Raw genomic sequence first — 22,594 nt, forward strand, 5'->3', positions numbered from 1 at the left:
TGTGACCTATTATTACTAGCTTTTTGTTGTTTTTGTTTCTTTTTTTTTTCCCCCAAAAATCGGTACTTTGTGTTAAAAACCACATATTCATTGGCCAAAGTGGAGTTGAGTCCATGTTTGTGGCACTTGGGGTATCTGAAAAGCTGGGGATCTACTTAGAAGCTAAATAGGCAGCATCAGAAACGGAGCTGTAGATGAAATTCTGCAGCTGTAGGAGATTGGCCTTAAGTATGGGTCAGTTTGTCCTTTGTGTTAAGATACTGAAATTCTGTAACAATGATAGGCATTTGGGCCATGATGGGAACCCTCACAGTTGTTTGTCATATTTGTAGCATCTAGGATTGTATTAGTATTTCTGAATGAAAAGTTGTAATCAAATTCAGCCGATACCCTATTTCCCTCCCCTCACAAAGAATCTACCCTAATGAATTCTATGGTCATCCATGACAAAATTAGTGCTATTTATTCTGTTACCCTAAGCTTACTTCAGAGCTTTTCTCCATTTCTCCCTTAAATATACTTGCTCATTTCAAAAGAGGTAGAAACAATTTAAAATGGAAACTTAAGAGGCACTGGCCTCAGTGTCCATTCTTGAAATTATCTGTCCACATGGTTTTTCTGCTATAATTGCTATGGTGGAGAAGTAACTGGATTGTGGTTTTCATCTCCAGGGAGTCAGCTACAGTTGGTATCTGTTTTCTATACCAAGAGCAATGAAGGGAAAGTTGATGATTGCTTTCAAGATTTAAGAGTAGTTTTTAGAAATAAAAAGTCTTTGGATTTTGGTGAATGGCAAGGAAGAGTCAGAACTTGAGGTTACATGTTTCAGGCTTTAGAAATGTGTTTGCACTCAGTGAGTCTTTCTTTGTATGTTCTTGTGTATATGTGTGAGGTACCTTGATGATGGTAGACATTTTAACTTAAGCATGAGAACAGAAGAAGAACCCTACTGTGTGCACAGATTACAGATGTGCTCACTGTCCTTCCTCTACTTCACTCGGTAAGCTAGAGTACAAGTCTTCACTTGCACCACACCTCTAGCCTTTAAATTCCTTACCCATGTTTATTTTTGGTGTTTGGTTAATCCTTGGAATTTCTTGCTCATAGGTTATATTTAAAAGAAAAAAATGCTGGGGAATACAGGAATTCAGCCAACCAGTTTATTGGCAAAGTGTGTTCTTTGGCAATTAGTTACATGCTACGATAGTTGGACTCTGGATAGTTGGACTTATAGGTGGGCTACCTGAAAAAGAAGCAGACCTAAATGTGAAGAGCTTTGCAAGTACTAAGTCATCCCCTCCAACTAGACTTCATCACAGTGAAAAGAACAGCTGGAGTCATGGCCTGTGGTGTGTGCCACTTGGCAGGAATGATGGCGACAGAAACAAGGGGATGAAGTAACAAGTATGGACAGCAGGAAAGGGATCAGGGACTCGGAGTTAAATGTGCCCTTTTGGATACCCAACAGCTTGCATTACTTTGGGAGTTTTGAGCTTCTTGAAACATAGAAAACAGTGTTTTCATCTAGATATTTATTCTGTTCAATGAACTATATACACAGATGTTCAGATTTTAATTGTTCATTTAGTCCAATGCTATTAACTTTTATAGAAGTACTTGACATTAGCTGTAATATTTTGTAGAAACACATCTAGTTTATGTATTTCTAGCCAAGCTTTATTTGTAGAAATAACTCATTTTTAAGTGTTTTCTGAAGCTTCGTACTCTGTGTCTCTGCAAAGGGAAAGATTATATTCTTCCCTGGAGATTTATTATATTTGTAATAATAGTAGTTAATATTTGTTGAACATTTGCTATGTGTCAGGCGGTATTCAAAATATTTTATAGGATTAAATTTCTATTTAATCATCAATACCATTTCATGAAGTAGAAACAATTATTATCACTGTTTTACAATGAAGAAACGAAGACCCCAAAATAATGAATAACTTGCCAAAAGTCAAGTACACGAAAGGCCAGTACTCAAGTGCAGGCAGTGTCCTGTATTAACCATGAGGAGCAGCTTTGACTTTGCAATTCTTTCAGACTTCAGGAGAAATCCAAACCTTGAATTGAGGAATACCTTTGATTTACTGGGAAAGGGCTCCTTATATTTGCTTTACCCAAGCAGCTTTTTCTATAAATGTGAAGAACAAAATCTAAGACCAAGAATATGAATTATTAAAAAAACTGATCTTTGTATTTCATGAAGTCTGTTTGTGAGGTGGTCCCAAGCCTAAGGTCGACAGCCTCACTCATTGTGTTTCATTATGATGGATTAGGAGACAGTGTCCTTGGTGAGCAACTAGAGGGAAGACTTCATTTTTCCATCCTTGGGTATTTAGATGGCTGAGCAGGAACTGAGAACCCGATTTGAACCTCCACTTGTTTTCCTGCTCCTGCTTAAGGCAACTTTATACTGAGAAAGGCAACTTTATAATTGGAGAAAAAAAAAATCCAAACAATACTGATACCTGGTAGGCCAGATCAACATAGCCAGGTCCTTGGAAAAGTCCACTTCAGTAATGCAGAAGTCAACCCAGCTGGTCCCTCTGTTCCTTTTCTGAGAGAAGCTAGTTTTGCCATAAGTGCTCTGAGCAGTCTTTCAGGAACTGTTTCCTGGGCGAGAGGAATGGGTGTGTTCCCACCTTATGAACAGCAAGTGGCAGTCTAGTTACATGCTAGATACAGCCATGGAACAAGGGTGTCAGCCTTTCAGATGCCTCATTGCATAGAAAGCTATATACCTTAGTTTGCTTTGCACAGCCTATTTTTTTCCCTGTTGTTTATGTGCTACTTTGTTTTCTCATGGACAGAGTAGACTGAAAATATTTTTTGTAGAACACACTTGATGTGAAGCAGACTCATCACACCAATGGCTTGGACCCTTACTGATACGATTTCTTCTCCTTCAGCCTCAGGGTCTGCAGGAAAAGGAAGCCGGCTTCCAGACCTAGGATCTGACTACAAACCTCCAATGAGTGGTAAAGCCTTTCTTATGGCTCTTCTGGCTTCCTGTGGGCATGACACAGTTCTACTTGAGTCTCAATAAGTCTTTTGTAGCTTGTTTGTGGTGGGTTGTGGCATGTTACCTATTTCCTTTTACTGAGTAGAGTTTAATTTAGGCATTTTCTGGCAAATGTTTGCTGAATTATAATGAATTACCCATTCATTATAGGATCCATAAGTAAAATTGTTTCCCCACATACACAACTTAAAATAAGATTAATTCTAAACAAATGAGTCTTCCTTTGCCCACTGCCTGCCTCTATAAAATTAGAATCTTGCTTTCAGAAATAAATTATTATCCGTCACATAACGACAAGCCAAAGAAATGCTTCAGAATCATGAATTTCTCCCCCACACTGCTTACCACACTGTTTTTAATTTGGGAATTCTAAAAACTTCTTCCCAGTTTTCCTAGCCAGGCTAAGAGCTGGTGCCTTCTGATTACTTAAGTGATGGCACCTACTTCTCTGTAGAACTTCACTGTTTTAAGTTATTGTCACATGTGAAATTACATTTGATCCTCATAACACTGTGAAGCAGGGAGAACAGATGTCATTCCCATTTTTACATTAAGAGACTGAGTGAAGTGAGTGCCTGGGTCCACCCACTAATTATGGAAGTCCTAGAACCAAAGTCCAGGTCTTCTGACTTCTGATTGTGCCTTTTCCACTATCACATGCAGCCTAAAAGGTGTGGGGTGCTGTACCAGAGGTGGGAATCTGAGTCCTAGGCTGAGTTCTAGGACTCTTGAATTTTTCCTCCTGGGATGCATGTGTTACATTTATGTGCTGTCCACATAGAATATTCATGATTATGAGAAAAGCAATTACTTCCTTGTCTCTTCTTTCATTTATACTTTCATTCACACATGTTTTTAAAGGTTCAGGTTCTGTGTAGCAGGCTATGGGAGCAAAAGGAATGGGTAACAAACCAGCTGACGGAGAAAAGGGAAAGCTTCATAGAAGAGGTGATGACTGACCCAGATATGAAAGGATGCATGGAAGATGGCTTGACATTTGTCAAGGAGGGGGTTGGACATTTCAGGAAATAGTAACAGCATGTGCGAAAGCATGGCAACAAAAAACAGCCGGCTCTCTCCAGGGATCACGCTGCCTAGAGACAGGATAGAGAGTCTCACATCAGAGAAGGTAGTGGGTTAGAACCAGCCTGCCCAAAGCTCAGGTACCCACACTATGAAATGTGAGTTTCATCCTGTGCATAGCACATGTAAGATACCTCCTACCACAGGGACACTGGGATTTCCATTTATTGAGTATCTAGTGTTATTACTCTGATGAACGAAGAATGAGTCAGGGGCTAAGATTATGAAGTCAGAGTGGGGAGTTAAGAAGCTGTTGCAGTAGTCCAGATGAGGCTTAAGAAATGGCCTATCATAATGTCCCTAACAGGACACGCTCCTATGGCAGCTCACTCTCACTCTATCTTCCCTGGGGGGTTTTGGCCCTCTCAGAAATTAGAGGTCAAATGCAGTTTAATGGGAATTCATCTCTGTTGAGAACAGGGAAGAACTGCCCCCACCACCCCTGCTAGCCTCCAGGCCCCTAATCTCTGATTCGTACCGCCTGTCCCACCACATATCCCACCCTGTAACTCAAAACTGCTGTTAGTGAAAGTTATTTATGCAAAGCCTCAATATGGTCTAATTTTATTAGTCCCTAGCTCTGTAGTCTTTCCCAAATATAAAAATGTTGTTTTACTAAAGGTCGTTATGTTCAGTATATGTTATCTGTCTGCTTACCTTTCTCTCAGATGAAGAATAAAAATAATCAAAGCAAATGTAGAATAATAAGCTCTAAGCCCTCCTAAATCAGCCCAGATTTCTAGCACTGTGCTTAGATGTAGCCTATAAAATCATATCATCAAAAGTTGGAAGGTCAGCTAATACAGTGTTCTGGATGGGATTCCCACAATAGGTAAAGTTTGAATTAGATCCTAAGTTTATAAACCAGAGTTGTATTTGAGAATCACTTTAGGAGCTTTTCTAAACACTCAGATTCCCAGGCCATAACTTCATGTTAGGAATTTCTTCCACAATCTCCCAGACGGGTAGAATGACTCTTCTTAGGCACTTCTAGAAACTAAACACTCATTACTTGGTAAGACAGCTCATCCATCATTGTGCAGCTCTGTTTGTTAGGTAGGAGAGAGAGAATCGCTAGAAGGAAAGACATCAGATATCTATGGTAGAGCTGTTTGGTGGAATTTCCCACGTTTTATAATATGAGCATGCATAACTTTTATAACAAGGTGGAAAGCAAAGCAGTGTGTTCCAGAAGGTAGAAGAGCAACACAGAATAGAGCTAAGTTACAAAAGGCCTTGGACGCAGAGTTTGGCCCTCATCCTGTAAGCAGTGGGGAAATAGTAACAGGAAGGAAAGCCAAATTTCCTCAGGGTCATAAATGATCCAGCCTCTGCACACTCATCTATCTCTGTCTTTTTGTGCTCACTTTCTTCCCTGTAACTTTGCATCTCTCCTTGCTTGAGCAACACTGGCTGCCTTCCTCTTCCTTGGACATGCCAGGGCTCATTCCTGCCTTAGGATCCTTCCACTAGCTGTTCCGTCTCGAATGTTCTTCCTCCACATCTTTGTATGGTGGGATCTTTCTTGTCCTTCATATCTCAGCTCAAATGCCATTTCCTCAGAGAAGCCTTTTTCAACCATTCAATCTAAAATAGCCACCCAGTCACTCTGTATCATATCCCCTCATTTTATTTTTTTCACAGCACTTATTACTAATAATTTCTTACTTGTTTATTTTCTGCCCCTACCCCAGCAGTCACATCTTTGTTGTTCACTGTTGCATCCTTAGTAACTAGAACAATGCCTGGCACATAGTAAAACTACTTGGTAAATATTTGTCAAATTAATGCGTATGTACAGACCTGCTTTTTCCTGAAACTGAATAAGAGAATTGACTTTGCAAAGACTGTATTTATAAAAACAGACTGTATTTTTCAAGTAGTTTTTTGTGGTCTCAGACATCTCTATGGTGGGGAAGACTTCAGCTTTCTATGAATGTACATTTTTTAAATGGTTTTGAAAGTCAGAAAACTAAATGATTTACAAATGGTGCTTTATAACACAAATTTATGCATAATATAATATAAGACCATGAGGGGCAGACCCGTTATTTGTCCAAGTATAATGTTTAGTATAATTTGAGAAGCTTTTATTGAACCAGCTTTGTGCAAAGCACTGTGCTAAGAGCTGTACATAGTGCAGAAACTTGGCTCTCTAGATTTTGTGAGACACCTGTATGCAAGGCACAGCAATGAGTGTATTACAGAGAAGTTCACATGAAGTTTCCATAGCCTGAGTGTATACATGTTTGGAATTCTCTAACACTAATAAATGTCCCGGTTTTCCCTCTCCAGGCAGTAACAGCCCGCATGGAAGCCCCACCTCTCCCCTGGACAGTAGCATGCTGCTGGTCATCATTGTTTCTGTTGGCGTTGTCACCATTGTGGTGGTTGTGGTCATTGCTGTCTTTTGTACCAGGCGTACCACCTCTCACCAGAAAAAGTAAGGAGCCCCAAATGTAGCCCATGATTTTTGCTATTGATTCTTTTGCTACTATGTGACTTCTCTGTTTGGAGTTGTACAAAGAGGTCAAACATAAAATGCACTTCTCCCTTGAAAAATGTGAGGATTAGGGACACTGACCCTAATTCAGAATTAGGCAGTCAGAATTCTGCATGTAAATTTTGACGACTCCCAAATTTAACTACCAGTAGCCTACTATTGACAGAAAGCCTTGCTGATAACATAAACTATTGATTAACATCTATTTTGTATGTTATATATTATATACTGTATTCCTTCAGTAAAGGTGGAAAAAAGAAAATGATTAAGAAAATCATAAGGAAGAGAAAATACATTCACAGTACTGTACTATAATTATCAAACAACGTCTGCATGGTGAATAGCAAACGTATACCCTCACCCTGGCCCTAACCCTAACCCTAGATCTGGAAAGTGGATTCCTGAACACCCAATAAGGAAAGCTAGGAAGCAGCCTAGTTATTTTGGAGAAGACCCCAAATATTTAAGAATTTCTGGAATATTTAAGAATTTCTGAAAATTGGTATGAAGGTAGAGATAAAAACAGAAGGAATAATTGAATATCTATTTAAAGACTGTTTAGAGCCCAAAATCCCCTCCTTGCCTCAGTTCAGTAGATGGCTACCATTCTATTTTCAGCCAAGCAGAAGTCTGGGGTTTTACTCTCTAGAGAGGTCTCTGAACTGTCGGATGCCAGGCACTTACTCTCATGCTCACTCTAACCCTAGATCTGAGGGGGCAAAAGGGAAGATATGGTATATTTATGCAATGGAATATTACTCAACCATAAAAAAGAAGGAAACCTTGCCATTTGCAGTGACATGGATGGAGCTAGAAGAGTATTATTTTAAATGAATTAAATCAGAGAAAGAGACAACCATATGATTTCACTCATTTGGAATTTGAAGCAAAACAAATGAGCAAAGGGGAAAAGAAAAGAGAATGGCGAACCAAGGAACAAACTCTTATAGAGAATGAACCAATGGTTTTCAGAAGGGAGGTGTGTGGGGGGACGGGTTAAATAGGTGATGAAGATTAAGGAGGGCCCTTGTGATGAGCACCGGGTGGTGTATGGAATTGTTGAATCACTACGTTGTACGCCTGAAACTAATATTACACTGTATGCTAACAAATTTAAATAGAAATTAAGAAAAAAAAAAAGTCTGCATGTAAGTGGACCCCTACTGTTCAATCCCATGTTGTTCAAGCGTTAACTGTACATGAAAAATTATGTTTTAAATATTTTTAAAGGAAAAGAAGAATGGTTCTCATAAGTATGTATCACTCGGTGTCCTGGCAGGAGAGAGGTGGCACACTCAAAAAGAGTGAAAGGAAGATTCTCTTTCCTAACCTGACTCTTTCCTAAATGGTCCCTTTAGGACATTCACAAAGTCATAGGTGGGGTTAGGAAAGAGGCAGAGATGTTTGAGGGCCAGCAGCCATGATGGGCACTGTCACCCTTAGGCCCAAAAGGGCAAGAGGTCTTTCTGAAGAATAGCTGTGTTCAGAGGTCTGAAGCAGGAGGAGAGGGCTTTCTGACAGGAACTGGGTGTGGTTGTAGGAATGTAGTCTCTGCCAACCTCTAGCCCAGCAGGGAGGGGACAGGCTAAAAACTCCTACTCTCCAGTCTCTTGCCTGTGTCTTCTGTTGGCCAAATCCATAGGAAGCCACATAAAGCAGATACAGTTCATTTGACTCAACCTCTCGGGTCACAGGGTCACATAGAGAATAGATCTGGAGAGGAAAGTGGACCACGTCCCGCCTTGCTGGTTTGGAGTACTGTTTAGAGGTGCACACGGTGAGCCAGATGGACAGGGGTTTATGGGCATTCTTACAAGCTTTTTCATGGCACAAATATACCTGAAGTGGAAGACCACAGCCCTCTTTATTCTACATCTAAGCTTAAGAATATTTTCCAGAAAGTGCTACCAAGTGTGGAAGTTGAGGTTAGGGCTGGCAGGGGCAGGTTGGGGGTCAGTGGGGACAGATACTGATTTAGGGAATAAGAAAGGCTCATTTAAGATCAGAATATCAAATGAGCAGAGGGGTCAGGTGGCTGCTAGCTCTGAGTTCCTCTGAGATACTGAGGGTCGTGGTAATTGTTTAAAGCACATAGCCAGATGATTGAGTTACATACTGCTTGATAACAGCCTACACTCCTGAACTTGACAGAATCCCTGACCCAACACTGCTTTCAACTCCTATATAGTATCTGGCCAGCGAGACAGATGCCAAAAATAAAAAGGTTCCTGAGTTAGCCCTGATAGCAAAACACATTATGGGCAATAAAACGACTTCAGTTGCAGTATCCTAAAAGATCATAAGATGGAGATACTGCTGCGTAAAAGAGAGAGAGACCAGTTCATGTTAGTGTTTGTGATTATCCCTCAGACTTGGTCTGCCCAAGGCGAGATGCATGTGTTTGATAACAATGAATTTGGTTTTAGTACCGAGGACGAGTACAGACTAACCACCCTGTCACTGCCACTAGTGACAGCTTCATGTCATTTTGTGTACGTTATGTGAGGTGCTGAATCTTTCTTTTGCCCAGAGAAAGTAGCTTTCTAGATCTTGCAGAGCATCTCTTTTCCAAGGGAATGGGAGCTCCTTTTATAAGCCTCCTGGTTACTGCCTCTTACACCTCTCCTTGTCCCCTTTTGATTATAGAAAACGGTTTCTCTTAAAAGCCTCAGAGATGACATTATTTCTACTCTAGAATTTTCCTGCAAGCTTCTTTGTTTGGCATTTCACATTTATTTACCTTTATGAACTTAGTTTTATATCTAGTTTCAGAAATCTTGAGATCTTTATTTAAAAGAGTCTAAAAAAACAAAGTGACATAATTCCTTAGTGCTTTGGGGAATTTAAAATTCAAAGTAAATAAAAAATACTTATTCTTCAGATTGAGAGGTAGGAAACTGAGTGGATAATAGGCTCTGTACTTTGTACTTGAATCTGCAAGTCCTACAGATTTGGGTCCTTTGGTTTAAAAAGAATTGTACCGAGGGGACACCTGGGTGGCTCAGTCAGTTAAGCATCCGACTTCAGCTCAGGTCGTGAGTTCAAGCCCCGCATCGGGCTCACTGCTACCAGCACAGAGCCCACTTCAGATCCTCTATCCCCCTCCCTTCTTGCCCCTCCCCACTCACACTGTCTCTCAAACATGAACAAACATTTCAAAAAGAATTGTATTCAGTCTTCGTGGAGCTTTCCCTCCCCCTCCCCCAGTGACCATCTTTCCAGGTGTTCCATGAATACTAAAAAATATGAGAGCTTTTCTGATCACTTTTCTTCCTTTCTGATACCTGAAGTACCTCCCATTTCAGTTGTAGCTGTTTATAGACTCTTACAACCTCAGTGATGACCGAGCATTTAGGGCCTCGTTGCTTCTCGACATGTTCCTCATTAGCTGCCTTACCCTTGGCAGATGAGAACTACCTCCGGGTACCATCATTGGATCCAAAAACCTTCCTCTGCATACTTCCTCCAGTTGTTCATTTATCCTCTGGATCAGTGGCTCTCATCTTTCTAATACCTTATACTTGCTGTTACCCCCTCTCTAGCACAGCCAACCTTTCACTCTCTCGGTTCTATACCTTCAGCAGTTAAGTGTGCTCAGACCTCTTTCATCTTAAGAAATCAGTATAATTATAACCCTTATTCTGCTGCGTAGTCCTTACCACTGGCCTTTTACAAACCCCTGTCTTTCCCTTCACCACAGAATTTCTTGATTACTGCGTCCACTCGTCCACTTTTCCATTGCTTACTCATGCTTCAGTCCTTTTCAATCTGGATTCTGCTCCTTCAGCTTTTATCAGAATTGCTTTTGGTAAGGACCAGTGACCTCCATATTGCTGAAGCCAGTAGACCTTTTTGAGTCCTCATCTTAATCTCTCAACCGTGTTCAACTCAATTACTCCTTCCTTTTGAAACATTCTCTTCTCTTGTATTTCATGATTGTATGTTTTTTTTTTTTTCACCGCTCCTCCTGTCTACCCAGCCATCAAATACAAACCTTCCTTAGGGTCTGGCCCTAGGCTGACTTCTCCCTCTATGCTCTTCCCCAGTGATATCTGCTCCCATGGCTTCATTTACTGTTGGCATTCCAGTTACTTCTGTGTTTCTGTCTCTAGCCAGGGCCTCTCTTCTGAGTCTCAGACTTGCATACCACTTGCCTCTTCTGCATTTCCTCTTGAGTGTCTCAGAGGCACTCAGCATATCCAAGACAGAATTTATAATCTTTTCTGTGAAACCTGCTTCTACTGCATTAATCCCAATGCTAGTGAATGGCTTATCCTCACACCTTGTCTTCATCATCTGCTCCTCTTGCTTTGTTACTCCCACCCCACCAAATCTCAAATGACCAAATCTCGTCATTTCCGCCCCCTGAATAGCTGTCAAGTGTGCCCCTTGCCTTCATTCCACTATCCTGAACCACCATCAGTCATGGCTAAGACTATTGCAGTAGCATCCTGTTTGGTCTCCTGTTCTGTCCCCTACCACACAAATCCGTTCTTCACACCACAGTTAGCATAAATTTTTAACTCAAAATTGATCTTCTTACTCTCCTGCTTAAAAACCATGTAGTGAAATTAAACTCTTGGCATGTCTCTAAAAGCCCTTTATGGTCTGGGCTCTCTTTCCACTATCATTTCCTGTCATTCTTCCCATGGTTCACTGTGCTCCCACCACTCAGGACTTCTTACAATCCCTCTGATACACCAGGCTGTTGTGCTCTGCTGCAGGACTTTGACATAAGCTGATTTCATCACCTGGAAGGCATTTTCCGCCCTTCCTTCTTTAAGTCTTAACTTTGGCGTCACCTCTTCCTCCAGGTTTGTCCTCTCCACCTTATGTGCAACTATTAAGAAGTAACTGTAACTCTTGGCATTTAATTAAGTTCAGAATATTTTAAAATACTTAGTTCAATATCTGTTTTCCTCACTTGACCAGAAATGCTGTGGGCACAGCAAGCCAACACAGGGATTGACTGGCATACAGTGGACACCTAATAAATGCTTACTGAGTGGATGAGTGAGCGAATGGAGAAATTAAGGCACAGAGGAGTAGACACTGTCATCTGCTTTCGTGACTTTACCTGTTAGGTAGTCCTTGTTTGGGTTACCTAAAATGTTCCCTTCCTTTTTTATGAGCCATAGACTATCTCTACTCCACTCTTACATTTCTAATTAATGTTTTCTGTCTATTGTTTGGAACTGGAGGAGAAACCTTCTGCTTTAGAGATTGTTTAATCTTAAAATGCTGTCTAATCTGTTGATAAAAAAAATAGTCACAAAGCAGTAGTCAAATGTGCCCTTGTATGTATCTCTAAATACGGGTGGACAAAGCAGAGATACCCTTATTATTCCCTGAAGTGAACTTACTGCCTCAGTTTTTTGTTGTTTTGTTTGTGTGTTTTTAGTTTCTGCCTTTGCTTGAAGCATCTCTCAGATGGGCAGTTTTAGTCACTCAAGCCTTTGACAAATATGTTCAAAAGCATGACTTTTAAAAAAAAAAATCCTCTTAAATTTGTGCCTAGGAAACGAGCTGCTTGCAAATCAGTGAATGGTTCCCACAAGTACAAAGGGAACTCCAAAGATGTCAAACCCCCAGACCTCTGGATCCATCATGAGAGACTGGAGCTGAAACCAATCGATAAGTCTCCAGACCCAAATCCCATCATGACTGATACTCCAATTCCTCGGAACTCTCAAGATATCACACCAGTTGACAATTCCATGGACAGCAACATCCATCAAAGGCGGAATTCATATAGAGGTGCAGGTTATCCCCAAATATGGGGAGACTATTTCCATTTAAATCATTTTCTGTTTTCTACAATTGCCTCAATTTGGTGATTCCTGTGTGAGGTTAGGTTTAAAGAAATCTGTGTGGTGGGATTTGGTCAACATCAGGTAAAGAATAGCTAACCTGAAGGAAAAAAAAAAAAAAAAGAATAGCTAGCTTGTTGTGGGGGAGAGGTTCTGTACCCAGATGAGATAGCTTTCTGGATCTGTTAGGTCTCCTCTCGTGTTGCCAACTCGATACTCAAACATTTGAACAACCTACCCCATGTCTGTACATTTCATCCTGTCCCTTCATTTGGAGTCTACCTGTCATTGTGGTTTTCAGAATGTTCTGGTCTGGATGCCCTTACTCACTGACACCACACTGAAGCATGGTAGGCAGCATTGTGTCAACTGCATTCACTCTCAGCAGAGACTTCCTGTAATGCACTACTGGTCATTCACCTCTTTATTTCATTTCCTGCAGAAACACCTCATCCCCATCATGGTGTTTGTGAGTCCTGAGTCCCCCACCAGAGATGTTCTACTGCTGAGCCTACCTAGTGGCGTAGGGCATACACTTGTAACTAACCTCTGTATTTGATGTCTAGGGCATGAGTCAGAGGACAGCATGTCTACACTGGCTGGAAGGCGAGGAATGAGACCAAAAATGATGATGCCCTTTGACTCCCAGCCACCCCAACGTAAGTTAAAAGCCTCTCATTTGCCCTGTGCTATCAGTATATCTAGTCATTCTGGGGAGCAACTATGAATGATCTCTTTGACTTCACTTGATCCTAACACAACAGATAACCTACTGAAGCTGGCACCTTGAGGGAAGAAATACCAAGCATACTTTGCAATTAATATTATTCGTGAGACTATTTTCTTTAGATAAATAAGCTAAAAAGCCAACTCCCTCAGTTCTCTCAGGAACAGGGAAGTTGCCAGTCTCCCTGACAATGTGCATAGCATCTCCATGGCACAAATGAGAAAGCCAAATTTCACAATACTCCCTAGACTTCCTGATACGCACTCAGTGTTGATGGGGCACCTGTGGAATTTTTTCTAATTAGTGGACTTTATATTTTAGAGAATTTTTAAGTTTATAAAACAGAGTTTTTAAAACACAATTTTTCAACCTTATTTGAAACCTTATTTGCCTCACTTTCATAAGCATAAAAGTTACCTAGCCTTCTTTAATAACATTTGAAATCCAAAGTGAAATATCATGACTGAAAACCCAAAGGCAATGGGACAGACCAATTTCTTTTTTAAAACGACTGTGTCTTCTCCCTTGTCACTGTTTTCAAGATAGGGAAGCAGTTCAGACTAGCTAGCACAGTGGGGCTCTCAGTGCGGGTCCCTGCACCAGCCTAGAGTGATACAAAACCACCTGCCTACTAAGAGCAAGTTTAAAAAACTTGGAAGTATTTGCTCTAAGCTGAACAGGTGCCCAGTAAGCCTTAACACTGCCCATCCTGAAAGCATCCATTAGATCACTTTTCAATTTAACCTAAATGAACCTTTGAATTTGTTATTCATTTCATAAGATGTCTGATTTCAGAACTCTCAGGCATCTCTCTGTTGACAAGTGGCAGGGATTTAAACCACAGATACCCTACACACAAAGAAATGAACCATGACTCCCTATGCTTGGAAACTGGTGAAACACCCAAGTGTGTAAGTGTGCGCGCGCGCGCACACACACGCACACACACACTGTGCACAAACATGTAGGCACTAGCCTCAAAAAATCAGCTTTGGAAGAGAAAGGCTGATTCATTAATAGGTCATTTCTGCACGAAGTAGTTTTTGCTCAGGGACCATGATGAAAAATGAAGAGCCTGAACTTGGAAACATGCAGGGGGAAGAACATGGTTTTCCTCTTATAAGAGGTGCCCAGGATGGGGTCCCCAGGTTTAAAACATAAATGTCTGAAAAGAGTAAATCCATTAAAGTTGCTTTTAATTTATAGGAAGATGGTAGCTTGACTGCTTATTTGTTTCGTATAAGATTTTAGTTTTTACCTGAACTGGCTTATATTTAAATGTTAAGGAGAAAAGATATGTTCTACCAGTTGGTAACAGTTCTTTTTTCTTTCTTTGGGGATGGGTAAGGTGTACACATAAATATACAGTATTACTTAATTTGTGCCTTAATGGTTGGGTGAGTGAGTGGAATCTTTAATTCAGGAATCTGGAAACCAGGTACCCTGATGTACTTATGACCTTCAGGTTTTGAGATCTCCTTTTCTGCCTGTGGCTCCAGTCCTTTCTCTCAAGCTGCAGCTCCCTGAAGTCTGTCTTCACCATCCACCTTCCTATTGCCAGCATTGGGCTGGGCTCGGTCAGCCTTGTACAAGACCTTGCTCAGAAGCATCAGGATCCAAGTCAGCTGACAGCTAGTAATTGCCAGCTGTAATCTAGGCAGGCACTCTCACATTGTTTTCTTTTTCTACTTACTCTACTTGGAAAGATTGGAAATGCCTTTAAAAAGAGGAAGTCAATTTTGTTTTTCTTTGTTAGAGTCCTGCATACCTAGGATGCTTTGCAGGTTGGACTTCCTAGGTAAAAATCAGGAGGCTTCTTTCCCTTGTCCTAGCCTCAATTCTAGAAAATGCTGATTCTGAAGCTTCTTGCTCCTAAAAACCACCTATCTTCCCCCTAAAGGAAATGCTGACTCCCAGACTGCCCTGAACCCTCCTCTGCCAGCTTTTCCAAGTGTTTTATTCCGAAGGACCACCTGAGCCTTCTGTCTCTTGGTGGAGCCATCTGCTTGTCCAGCAAGTGGCCAGGACAGGAAATAGCTGGAGAATAAAAGCATCCTGTTTATTGACTAGGATTTTTCTTCACCAGAGTAATTTTGAGTGGCCTCACAAAGATCTAGGGAGATCCTTGATGACAGAGACATTTAATAGACTCCAAAGGCTAATTAAGCTTTATCATAGTTTGTGAAGCCCTTACTTAGAGGGGAAAAAAAAGATCCCCTGTGTTCCTTATCAGCCCCACCTGTTTGCCTGTATAAGGGTTTAGAGCTGACCATGTTGGTCTTAAACATTCTGTTTCTAAAAGTGCTCTAAGGGAGGACCAAAGAGAGGCTTATTCCCCAGCTGGGCTTCTGGTTTTGTTTGTTTGCATCTCAATCAATAATGAAGCCTCATTAAAGAAGTGTTTTGTCTTCATAGAAAGTTGTATATGAGATATCTGTGTGGAAACTTGGATTCTATAGCTAAATGCAGCAAATTTAATTCCTTAGCTTTTGTGGGATGGAAAGAGGCAATTAGGAAAGATCCATTTATATTTTAAAATGTGAATGGATGTGGCTGAGCTTCCAGACGAGAAGAGAAGCGGTCAGAGATGGTGCCATAGGCCTGTGTTCCATACTTTTCTTACAACTTTGGAGTTCAGGCCCATTTGCATCCTTTTAAGATACGAAAACTGATTAAGCGGCTACTCACTCATTCAGCCTCAATGCCTACTGCATGCCTCATCCAACTGTAAGAAAAACGGAACGTGTTAGGAATATAATCAGAGGAAAAGAGACTTGTATTTTTTTTTAGCGGGAGAAAAAAAATGATAGAAACCTCAACCATCATTTGTTTGCTAATGGATTTATATTTTGTGACATATTCAGTTCGATGTTTTAATAACTCATGTAATCCGTGTTTATTGTAGAAGAATTGGAAAATACAGGTGAACCAGAAGAAATTTTTTTTTGACTCCTGACCACTCTTCCCCACAAGATAATCCCCATAAACATTTTAGTACCTATTCCTCCAAGGTTTTTTTTTTTTGGTGTGTGTGTGTGTGTGTGTGTGTGTGTGTGTGTGTGTGTGTGTGTAGACCAATACCTAGCAGTATGTTGATTTTTTAAAAAAACAAATGTAAAATCCATGGCTAATTGTTCACATCCAGCTGCCACCCAGAAGCCAAGGGAACGGTCGTACCGCATGGGAGGGGCAGGGGCGGCTTTGCTCTTGAACTGTACTTGTGTGTGTGTGCAAGCATGTTAAGCACTTCTCTGTCTTGTGTTCGTTCACAGCTGTGATTAGTGCCCATCCCATCCATCCCCTCGATAACCCTCACCATCATTTCCACTCCAGCAGCCTCGCTCCTCCAGCCCGCAGTCATCTCTACCACCCGGGCAGCCCGTGGCCCATTGGCACATCCCTGTCCCTTTCAGACAGGGCCAATTCCACAGGTGAGAGATGAGGCTCGAGCCCCCGATGGAAAGCATCCTGGGAGTTGGCAAGCCCAGATGGGGAGGACTTGCCCTGCTTAGAAGGATTTGGAATTTTTCTGTGTTATTTATGTATCATAACATTTCTGTTACTGACTCAAATTTGTTTCTGTAAAACTCACCCCATTTTCTTCTCCCTAAGTTGTTAAGTACTCAGTGCAAGGTGTTCTTTCAGTAAAAACGCAGTAACTCTAATCACATAACCATGTCCTGTTCCATCAAGTTGCATCTTATTAATTCAGTCATGTTTTCAAGTTTCTTTATTTTTTTAATCTTACAATCTGAAAGGAAATCTCATTCTGGGTGATTTTTCAGACACTAGAGGTAGCCTTTGCCTCATAGTCACCCTGATGTTGGGAGGGTCTGGAGGGCAGCCATAAGGTAAATTCTCATCTGAGGTCTCACTGCATTCCTCCTGCTGTGGCCCGGAGTGAGAGGAGTACCGCGGGGCCACATTGAATTCTGTGCCTCAGATTGTACACCTCAGGATGTGCCCGGTGGACGATTGAAGTCACAAGGGGCTGCACAGACATAGATCATCTCTAAACAACAGGTAGAAATTAGCCTAAAAATCTGCAGTGCATTGCCAGACAACCATGCCCCAGTTGGGATATCTCAGGAAATAGCATTATCAAAACAGTTTTAGGGAGGAAATCGTGAAGGTGAGGAGACAGTAAACGGAACAAATACTGTAATTCCTCATTAGATGAGAATGAACTTCCATCTTCTCAGTTTTAAGGCAAAAATCTAGTAGCTTCTCATATGTACAGTATGTTCTTTTTCCACCATTTGAAACTTGTCTATTAATAGTTATGACGTTAATAGTAGGACTAAATTTTGGTCGTTCTGGAAAACAAGAGAACTTCAAGTGAATTCCATTTTTTAAAAGCACCTCAAAACCTCATGCTAGAAGTTTGGGTTGCCAGTAACACTCCCCCTCCCCTTTAAGTTTTGATCAATTTGAAATATACCTAAAACATCAAATGAAGGTCAAAGCTTTATTTAGGGATCTACTGACTCCCACAATTACCTCTCCCAAAGCTTTACTTGGTTTGGACAACGCCACTTAAACCCACGTCAGAAATTGGCCTTATGCTCTCTCCCTCAAGATCCAGGTTTGGGGTCCTGCCCCAGGGAGAGACCATCTGCCAGAGGCTGTATGGAGAACCACCCTCTGGCTCACAGACTTAGTCTCAGAACAGGGACCAGAGAGCAGACCTCCAGATGTGCTCTTAGAAAGCATTTTTAGGGGCGCCTGGGTGGCACAGTCGGTTAAGCGTCCGACTTCAGCCAGGTCACGATCTCGCGGTCCGTGAGTTCGAGCCCCGCATCGGGCTCTGGGCTGATGGCTCAGAGCCTGGAGCCTGTTTCCGATTCTGTGTCTCCCTCTCTCTCTGCCCCTCGCCCGTTCATGCTCTGTCTCTCTCTGTCCCAAAAATAAATAAACGTTGAAAAAAAAAATTAAAAAAAAAAAAAGAAAGAAAGCATTTTTATGTCCTGACTCTGTTTCTCTATTTTTAAGGCAGAGGAGTCCCACCCACTAAGATGTGGGCCTGCCAGAGTGCATGGTAGGCTCTTCCCAACCAGATTAGCCCCTCTTCCTTCCTCTCAGACTAGGAGGGGTCAAAGGTTGGCAAGAAGCAGGGCAGCCCCGCCCAGCCCTCAGCCAGGTAGTCTAGTGCTGCTGAAAGCACTAGTCTGTACGGACTTGGGCAGAGAGTGAAGAGAGGGCAAAGTAAAGATCTGCATCACTAGAGGGTTCCTCACTTTAATGACCAGGGGGATAAAGAAGGTAAACTAATGACTGGGAAAGTCACTGGAGATAGATTTGAAACATAGAGCAAGTCTCTAGAAATCATCTGCATTCTCTCACTGTTGTATTTCCCTGTGTCTCTGGAGCTCCGAGCTGCCACCAGCCCTGCACATGTGGGCTAGGCGTGACTCGGACCGGCCAGGGCAGTCCTTGCTCTGGAGACCATTTACTATGTCACCACCACTTGACGTAGGAAGAGCACTTTCCTTTTGTCTAAGCCCTTGGCCAGTGTGAACTTTGTGTGTCTTAAACTCTGAGAGGTAAGTCAGTCAGGAAGTAGACTCCTCACCAAGCGGAAGTTTAGTTACAGCATAGTTTTCCTCGTGAGCCAGCAGTGTTGCACACTTTCAGGGCACACCCTTCACTGAGAGTATAGTGTGCCTGGTGCCCTCTGTAGTTACACCACAAGACAGCCCTGGTCTGTGGCAGCAGGCCAGGGTTCTAACTCATGTAGGCAGCCCTATCTTCTTTTTTTACATTTCCCACCATCTCTTTGGCCCTCAGAAGCTTATGTATGAAATTAAGGCCGTTGAGGCAGCCGAGGTAGGCCTCTGTGCCCAGAGCTGACCCAACCGCCTGCCGATACAAGCTGACGGTCCCAATTGGAGCCTGCCTTTTTCTCTGCTACTCCCTGCAACCCTCCTTGACCAGCTTCTCTCTGGCCGAGGATCACACGGAGTGGGTCCAGCAGCTCCCAGCTGTGGCTGTGGCTGTGGCTGTGGCTGTTTAAGCAAGCACAAGAAACAAGGTCCTTGGTGCACCTCTTGAGAGGATGAGAAGTGATCTAGTCCTAGTAGGGTTATCATCACAGCCAGGCTTTCAGCACTAGGGGGAGGGGAGTCCCTCATCCCTGAGACCCAAGGTCTTTAAGCTAAGGGAGTAGCACTCGTGACTGGTGTGACTTGTCTTCTAAGAGCCCAAGGGAAGAGATTCAGTGATACCTCAGCAAAACAGGCAGGGAAATAGGTTGGATTTCTTCAGGCTACTCATGCGTTACTACTTAAAAGGGTTTATTTTCCTTTTTAAGGTTGAGGACTCTAGGAGTCAGGGGAGGCCCTCCTCCTGACTAGCTGGTGCAGCCTATTTGTGGAGAGCTGGTGCCTCTGGGCCCCTTCTCAGGACAGGGATGTTGGTCTGCACCCCTGTTTGAAAGGGCTTCCTCTTATGGCCAGCCTGGGTCTTGGTGCTGCTTCTGCCGCTGCAGGGTCAGGGGCCATGTGGTACTGGAAATGGAAGGGCAGTTTGATGTGGTAGTTCAGAGCATGGGCTTGGGAGTCAGAGCACAGGGGTTCCGATCCCTGCCCTACCCATTCTATCTGCATCTTTGGGCGATGCCTAACCTCCCAGTGCCTTCTGAGTTAGTATGAGGACTGAGGGAGGTAAGGAATACAAAGGGCATAGCATAGTGCCTGGCTCAGCGTAAGCACTGAGTAATTTACAAAGAAAAGAGCCTTATCAATTATTGAGGTCCCGTGTTCAGCACATTTCATACATCTTCTCAATCCTCAGTGAGTTATTTTATTCTTCCTGTTTTGTAGGTGAAAAGAAAACAGAGAGTTTCAGTGACTGCCACATTCACCCAGCTAGTATGCCAGGATTAGAGTCCAGGTTTATCAGACTCCAAAGCCAGTGCTTTTTCCATCCCCTCATGCTGCCTTCTAGAACAGCTCTGAGCCCCCTTCATGTATTTTGAGATTATCATGTTCTTCCTTAGTCTCCCCCTTCTCCAAGCTGATCTACCCCTGTTTTTCCCTCTGGACCCAAACACCCCTCCTATGGCATGCTCTTAAAGCTATTTGCAGACCTCTGGACTATTTGGTTGTCCAGGTCTCACTTGACTGTGGGGCTGTTGCTCTGGTGAGGCTGCACACAGTCCGCAAAGGACATATTCACCACCTGTGACATTGCTTCTCCTGTAGTAACCACCAGGCCTTGTGGGGCAGATACTTGTCAGGTACCCAGCCAGCCTTAGTGACTAGATGTGTACTCTATGAAAGACCAGCTTCTAAGGCTGAGTGTCAAGGAGTGATGTTTTAATCTCTTTTTATACTTATTTACATCTTAATAGACAGTAGTCTCAGGAACCTTTCTGTGTACTACACAGTAAGTACTGAGGAGAACTTTAAATCTGTAAAATTGTGACCACTTAGCTGTGTAGGTGAGAAGGTTCCAGCAGAGCGGCTGGTTGACAAAATTCTTTGGGACTCTCTTAGGTTAGTCCATTCCTACCTGGCCTTGTCAGTAGTGCTAAACCATCTTCCCTTGGACTAGCACTGATCCTAAGTGCTTATTGAACTGGTTTCGGGGCCCTTAGAAGTAGCCAGAACCCCGGTATGTGCGTATGTTTCATGATAGAAGAAATGCTAACATTTAGACTTTCCTGCTGTAGAATCCGTTCGAAATACCCCCAGCACTGACACCATGCCAGCCTCCTCGTCTCAAACATGCTGTACTGATCACCAGGATCCTGAAGGTGCTACCAGTTCCTCTTACTTGGCCAGCTCCCAAGAGGAAGATTCAGGCCAGAGTCTTCCTACAGCCCACGTTCGCCCTTCCCACCCATTGAAGAGCTTTGCTGTGCCGGCAATCCCGCCCCCAGGTCCTCCCACCTATGATCCCGCGTTGCCAAGCACACCATTACTATCCCAGCAAGGTGAGTGAGGGCGGCAGCACCACTGGAGGGACCCTTTGGCTCTGGCTTATGGCAAAAGTCACTTCTTTGAAAATAACAAAGCAAGTATCTTCCAAGCTTATCCCAGCAATTTAGAGTAGCCGTAAGTCATTGCCCCTCTCAGGAAGTACATGGGCTCCCCTCCTTGGGGAATGCGTATGAACCAGAGAATAATTTGGTGGGGAGTGAGGGCTGACTTTTCAAATCGTGTTTTGGGTGCAGAATCCTTGATGGTAAAACCCAGTGGCCATGCGTATGGGCAACAGATCTAATCCATTCAGTTTCCCAGAAGTGCATCATCCTGTAGGGTTCCTACAACCTAGAGAAGGATCAGGGAGGCCAAGACACGGAAGCCAGGGGACCCTTTGGATGGGAAGTCTGTAGTCCCTAGATTCACGTGGCCCAACAAAGTCCCCTGACCTGAAAGGCATGCTTTTCCCCACTTCTCCACATTATTATCTGTTATGATGGTTTGTTTTAGAGTAAGTCAGTGGTTTTCAAGCTTTTTGGTCTCAGGATCCCTTTATACTCTTAAAAACTATTGAGACCATGAGAGAGCTTTTCTTTTTTTCTTCATTAAAAGAAAAAATTTTTTTAATGTTTATTTATTTTTGAGAGAGACAGAGACAGAATGTGAGTGGGTTAGGGGCAGAGAGAGAGGGAGACACAGAATCTGAAGCAGGCTCCAGGCTCTGAGCTGTCAGCACAGAGCCCGACACGGGGCTCAAACTCACGAGCCATGAGATCGTGACCTGAGCCAAAGTCGGACGTTCAACCGACTGAGCCACCCAGGCTCCCCGAGAGAACTTTTCTTCACATGGGCTATATCTGTCTATAATTTACTATATTAGAAATTAAAACTCAGAACATTTTGAACTATTTTATTAATGCATTTAAAAATAGCAATAAATCTATCATTTGAAGATAGCTTATTTTTCTGAAAAATAACTTCTCAAAACAAAAATACAGTGAGAAAAGTGACATTGTCTTCTGTTTTTGCAAATCTCTGTAATGTCTGGCTTAATAGAAGGTAGCTGGATTCTCATACCTACTTCTGCACTCAGTCTGTTGCAGTATGTTATTTTGGTTGAAATATAAGAAAATCTTGGCCTCAGATAAGTTGGAAAAGGGAAGAGTATTTTTGTAACCTTTTCAGATAACGGGATATTCTTTTTTGATACTATAGCAAAATGCAAGAAGTTGTAGTTTCTTATAGGTTTGTTTGTAATGTGGAATCAGAAACCATACCCATGAACTGTTCGTACTCTGTTCCATTAAAATCCATCTATCTTGTACTTTGAGTGCATGATATCAAACATCACACATTAGTCATTTGGAAAATACTGGTTCAGTAAGTTATACAGATCCTCCAAGTCTTGACCTATTTCATTGTACAATATCTAAAAATACATTTATTAATATCCCCAAAGGCTGTGAGTATTGGGAGGCTCTGAAGCTCATGCTGGCAGACACAAGTTTTTCAGGATTC

The 22,594-nt window shown here is 42.4% G+C and overlaps 1 protein-coding gene across 9 annotated transcripts in view; it reads left to right on the forward strand.

The window, feature by feature from the left end:
* NEO1 (neogenin 1) overlaps nucleotides 1–22,594 on the forward strand; it is a 243,552-nt gene that overhangs the window by 219,030 nt on the left and 1,928 nt on the right. For 7 of the 9 annotated variants that reach the window (XM_086711172.1, XM_086711171.1, XM_086711176.1 and 4 more), the window contains 6 exons: nucleotides 2,916–2,984; nucleotides 6,407–6,554; nucleotides 12,133–12,371; nucleotides 12,991–13,083; nucleotides 16,424–16,582; nucleotides 20,824–21,087. In XM_086711172.1, the coding sequence (XP_086567298.1) occupies nucleotides 2,916–2,984; nucleotides 6,407–6,554; nucleotides 12,133–12,371; nucleotides 12,991–13,083; nucleotides 16,424–16,582; nucleotides 20,824–21,087 (972 nt within the window). The remainder of the gene's footprint in view (nucleotides 1–2,915; nucleotides 2,985–6,406; nucleotides 6,555–12,132; nucleotides 12,372–12,990; nucleotides 13,084–16,423; nucleotides 16,583–20,823; nucleotides 21,088–22,594) is intronic. The other 2 variants (XM_086711180.1, XM_086711179.1) reach the window with 1 other exon arrangement.

Source organism: Puma concolor, chromosome B3 (assembly GCF_028749965.1).
Source record: "Puma concolor isolate L17-30 chromosome B3, mPumCon1.1.hap2, whole genome shotgun sequence".
In the NCBI taxonomy this organism is placed as follows: domain Eukaryota; kingdom Metazoa; phylum Chordata; class Mammalia; order Carnivora; family Felidae; genus Puma; species Puma concolor.